Consider the following 5,704-nt stretch of genomic DNA (forward strand, 5'->3'; position numbering starts at 1 on the left):
GGGGAGAGAGAGAGAGAGAGAGAGAGAGAGAGAGAGAGAGAGAGAGAGAGAGAGAGAGAGAGAGAGAGAATGTGTGTATTGAGAAGTACATGTGTGAAAATGAATTTACCATGCCACAGCAATTTCTTTATGGAGATAGATAAATTGTTATCTTATCTGATCTTATCTCATGTCATTTCGTGTCAACTCATCTCATCTTATCTCATGTGTCTCATCTTGTCAGAGTACTTTATCCTTGTGTGTGCCAGCCCATGTGAGGGTGTGTCCAGCGCGTCGACCTTCCACTTCCATTGTCCGTTGTGCGAACACATCTGGTCGCAGAGAGAGACGTTTGTGGCTCACCTCAAAGTGTGCAGCCCTCAGAGGTGAGGGGGTCAGAGACACTTGTTTTGGACCATCTAAAATAAAATGGTTGTTTTTTCATTTATGAAGATATTATCATGGCGCTCATATGACCTTATGCAGTTGCAAGCGCTGTAAAACCTTACTAAAGCTAAAACTAAAGTAAGATGTTGTTATAGAATGATGTGGATGAGTGGGTAACCCTCTGTCTAGAGTAATCACAGTGCCATAAAGCTTTGACCTGTGGCAGTAAGGGCGAGGTTTAAAAAAAAAAAAAGAAAAAAAATTTTTGTAAAGCAGAAGTAGCCAGAGAAGAGACAAAATCAAGACAGTCTAATCCTGACATTGACACTGGCCCAGCAGACCACAAGTGCTCTGTTAGTGGAAAATTGTTCTGAAAAAGAATTGCGTTTGAAGGTCACAAGGGAAGCCATAAGAAGATTTATTCGACTAACCATATGTTTATGCAGATAAACACACTGTTTTATGTGGCGTCGGTGGCCTAGTGGTTAGGCTACCGGACTTGTAATGGTGAGGTTGCAAGTTTGGGGGTTCGAGCCGCGGGCCTGACGTTGTGTCCTTGGGAAAGGCACTTTACACAAATTTTGCTCACTTCACCTAGGTGGGAATGGGTACCCGGCCATAGACAGCAAAAGATCTTGTCAGTATGTTAGTGTTTTAGTACCTATAAATGGCCGCTTGCACTGTATGCTTTCCAGGAAGTTGAGGTTGTTTCAGAATGCTCTCAGGTCTGCTGGGGTAATAGTATAGATTGTGAAGCACATAGAGCTTGCTGTTATTATTTTATTGAAAAAAGGGAAAGGTGCCGCTATTTGCAGCGAGTTGTGGTGTTTGTGATCAGGACAGTTTGCTTGCTTTTATTTGCTAAACTCTCTTTTACACGCAAGCTGCCAAGGTCTTTAACTTCCTGTCCTCCTTGAAATAGCCCTTAAGATATTCAGAACCTTCTTTTTTTACTTTATAAAAAAACTTTGAAAAAAAATTCACTTGATTTCAGCATGCCACATCGGTCACGAGAAATAAAGATTGTTGGAGCAGAGATGAAGAAGAAATCAGCCAAAGGTGCAGAAAGTTTTGAGGTCATCACGCAGGAAGATGAAACAGTTTGTTTGAGTGATGACTTGTCAACTGTCCATAGTCAGCTGGAAGACAGACTTGCATCGACAGGTAACTGACTTCTAGACTTCTACTGTGGGCCGTAGTATTTTTCCCTCAGAGTGTAACTTTCATGATGGTATTGATAACTTCTCTGAAAGCAATTCTTTCCATTGCTGTGCACCCAGCCTTATTGAAACTTTTCTCTCTACATTTTCCATTTTTTAATTTTGTATGTGTTCTACGCCACATGTTGTATGTTATTTTTTAGTAACACCTCTGATCTTCAGCACTTATATGACCTATTTGTGTTGTAAGTACTGTAAAACTTTTATTTGAACTCAAACTTGTGCCTGTGAGGCCAGGTCATCCAGATGAGGACCACGACACACATACTGATTTTATAACTATTCTCATCTTACACTTTCATTCAAACAACTCCCCCCCCCCCTCCCCATTTTCCTCTTCTTTTCCTCTTACAGATGCTCACTTCCCAGCTGATCGAGGTGAAGGAGAAAAGTGTGAAATTGAGAAAGCAGAAGACACAGAGAAAGTTACAGAGAAGAGTCAGAGTCATCTTGACATAGGAGTCGCAGTTACGTCAGGAGTCACCGAGACATTAGAGAGTCATAACCCATGTGTCCAAGCCTCGTCAACTAAAGCTTTGTGTACCTCATCATTGGAGCTCAGAGACTCACTAGGAAAATGTTCAACTGGCAGTTCTGATGAGGCAGAGAGTTCAGAGGTCAAAAGAGACAGCACTGGAGGTACTGCTGGTGCGGATGTGGAAAGGTCTGCAGATGTTGCTGGGTCCCCCAGGACTTCTCCTTCTGGTGTTTGTACTGGAGAAGGTCACAAACGAGGAGAGGAGGAGGAGGTGGATGAAATATTGACAGAGCAAGGGTTAGACTCATCAGATAGTTCGCTCAAACGTTATGCAACTCGCGGCGTTAAACTGGATTTTTCTGCTGTTAATTCTGGGAAGTTGACGTTGACACGAGGTAAAAGCAAAAGCAGTCAAAATTGGAAAGGGAAAACAGCTCATGGCGAAAGTGTTGTAAGGGGTGCTAGGAGGCAGACTTCCAAGACATTGTCACGTAGAAAAAAGGTGTTGTTGACAAGCAGTTGTGCTTCAGCTCTTTGCGATGCTTTTGATCCAATGGTGAAAAAATCATCTGATTCTGCTAGTGTGTATAGCAGTACTTCTACAAAGTTGACACAAATGCAGCCCAAGTTTTCAACAACAAGCAATGACCAGGTCCAGATATCCTCCAAGAGGTCAAGGAAATCTATCCACACCATTGGGAACAAGAAAGTGACTATTTCTGAGGGAGCTCAACAAAGCTTGAACAATTTGTGTGAGAATTCTTCAGTGGATGGGAATGTTGTAAGCAAGAGTATGCCCTATTTCCCCAAGGTGGTAACGTTAGATAAGTCTTTACGACCCGGCAAGAGGGGAAAGGTTTTGAGTCATCAGACCAATATATTGGCACGTAGTGAGCTGACAGATTCAGCAGTTTGGGAAAAAGATGGTGAGAAGGGCACTCTTGTTGAGTCGGCTCAGGTCTGCACTTGTGGCTCGTTGGTTTGTTCAACACTGGCCTCTGCTGAGAGAGCTAAGAGTCTGCAAATAGGAACTGATTGTGAGAAGACTGGTCTTCTCCCTACAACAAAAATGTCTGACTTATATGATGTGGCTACAACAAAAAACTCTAAATTATGTCAAGTACCATTTGCCAGTCCCCACTTTCCAAAAGACAGACTTGTCCAGAGTAATGAGTCTGGAGAGAGGCAGTGTGCAATGACAGACGTACAGAAGGATGCTGATGTGGAGGACAATCAGGACAATAGGACGTTGCCTCAGACAACAGAGGACTCTGTGGCCTGTCCTCAGTGTCGGAGGGCATTCCTCGTCCAAGCCCAGTTGGATTATCACCTGAGCTCGTGTCACATGACCCCTGACCAAACACCTGGCTTAACCTGTCGGCTGTGTGGCCTGGTGGCTCAGTCCCACTTTGAGATGGTTGCTCACCGAGCGGGACATGGGCCGCAGGAGTTCTCGTGTCGCTTCTGCCACAAACAGTTCCGCTCCGAGGCGTACTTAAACATTCACATATCAGCTCTTCACACAAAATCTCAGGCGTGTACGTGCTGGCAGTGCGGAAAACGCTTCAACCACCCGCGCTACCTCCGGAGCCATGCAAAGCGACACACAGGAGAGAAGCATCACGTGTGTAAGATCTGCGGCTTTCGATTTTTCGAGGCTCATGCGCTGCGTCGACATGAGGAGACCCACAAGCACAAGACGCAACGGCAGTACGCGTACATTTGCAGCAAGTGCCACGCAGGGTACAACAACAAGACCAACTTTGTGGACCACATGAACAAACACACGGGAGAGAAGCCATACGCCTGCCCGCAGTGCGACAAACGATTTGCCTACAGGAGTATGCTTTCACGACACAAAGTCTACGCTCACTCTAGTGCTCGACCATTTTCCTGTGAGTTTTGCGCTAAGAGTTTCAGGTTCAATTCCTCGCTGGCTGAACACAGAGTCCTCCACACAGGGGTGAGCAGAAACGTGTGTGGCAGCTGCCAGAAAGCTTTCGGGGCAAAGTCTTCGCTGAGGCAACACCAGAAACGATGCCGCTTTAGAGAACTCTTGATTTCCAGTCAGACCAATTTAGGTTCAGACAGCACGATGTCTGAATGCGGGGCCAGTCTACAAAGTATCAATCATGTTTATGTTGAAAATTCTTTGACAGCTTGCACACTACAGAGAGAGTTAATGTTTGGTTCAGCTAAAGAAAATCCTTGTCCATCTCAACTGAATGAAGTAATTGTGCCCAGAGACAGTGGAGAACTTTTACTTCAACAGAGGGAAGCGTCGGCACCACAGCACAGCCAAGTAATTTTACCTCAACAGAATGAAGTAATTTTACCTCAACAGAGAGAAGTAATTTTATCTCAACAGAATGAAGTAATTTTACCTCAACAGAGAGAAGTTATTTTACCTCAGCAGAGAGTAATTTTACCTCAACAGAGTGGTAGTGTTACAGAACAGACTGAAGTTCTTATACCTCAACAGAATGAAGTAATTTTACCTCAACAGAATAGAGCAATTTTACCTCAGCTGAATGAAGTACTTGTAGAGAGCAATTTTGAAGAAGCTACAGTTTCTAGCAAAGTTGTGCTTCCCTTACAACCTTCAGGCACTGATCGCAATGTGGTAGAAGGACTTTCCTCTAACTTAACTCCACCGACCCTAGCTGGGGCTACAGATGGTTTATTTTTTACTGACTCTGCGTCGTCTAAGTTGTCCTCTACGGATGTGGTGATCGACTTTGTCCAGCAGCAAAATGCCGGCCCAGCGTCCATGGCAGACAACGCAGCAGTGTCTGGTCAAGAACTTCCTCAGTCTGATATCGTGGAGAGTGACTACTTCATCTGCAGCGGTTGTGACTCTGTGTTCGATTCCCTCGCTGTGGCTCAGGCTCACCTTCTTTTGGGTAAATGCTCATCTCCAGACACAGCTGCTCCCACCGGTGGGGTTCCGCATAAGCCTCAGAGTCAAAGTGGGTCCACAGAAGTGTCAGCTACTTCGGAGAGTTTGCTTTTTGAGGCTGGTGCTGCGGAGGAGTCAAGCACTCTTAGTGCTGCAAGAGAAACCGAAGCACTCTGTCCACAGTCTGTGCCGGATAATGCGGATTGCCAGAGGTTGCAAGAGGTCACGGTGTTGGATAATGCAGAACATCAGAGTCAGAGTTCACAAGAGGTTGGAGCAGGCGTAGCATCTCTTGTTCTTCCTTCGTGTGTTCAGATTCGAACATCAGACCCTAGTGTGCTTCAGGAAATTGTTTACACTACTACTACACCAACAGAAGTAGACCGTTTGGAAAACTCTGGTTTAGCTTCTGATGAGCAGGTGAAGATGAGCAGAGCGGAAATACTGAGTTCAAGGTCACCTTCCACAGGAAGTGGTCAGGTGTTCCAAGTGTCATCAGATGGTGCCGAGCAGATCCAGGAAGTGTATGTCCTGCCTGGCGAGTCCCAGGAGGGCATCATGGAGCTGGTGAAAAAGTTTGCCCAGCAGGAAGGAGTTGGCACCATGCAGATTGTCATACAAGATCTACCGCACGGATAATGTAATGTCTGGCAGATTATACAGTTGAAATTGTCCGAGACGGCCTCATTGTTGAGGAGAACAGTGGTTGTCTTAGGGACCGTTCGCAAATGATGTCAGCTA

General features: G+C 45.3%; 1 protein-coding gene across 1 annotated transcript; it reads left to right on the plus strand.

Moving 5' to 3' along the window:
- Positions 1-223: 223 nt before the first annotated feature.
- On the plus strand, positions 224-5,698 carry LOC101851472 (the record flags this gene model as incomplete). Its single annotated transcript, XM_005113488.2, is given in 3 exon segments — positions 224-365; positions 1,361-1,530; positions 1,941-5,698. Coding segments are annotated over 2 exon segments (3,831 nt in total). The 3' UTR covers positions 5,603-5,698.
- Between the last annotated feature and the right edge of the window lie 6 nt (positions 5,699-5,704).

This window comes from Aplysia californica, unplaced genomic scaffold (assembly GCF_000002075.1).
Source record: "Aplysia californica isolate F4 #8 unplaced genomic scaffold, AplCal3.0 scaffold02744, whole genome shotgun sequence".
Classification (NCBI taxonomy): Eukaryota; Metazoa; Mollusca; class Gastropoda; order Aplysiida; family Aplysiidae; genus Aplysia; species Aplysia californica.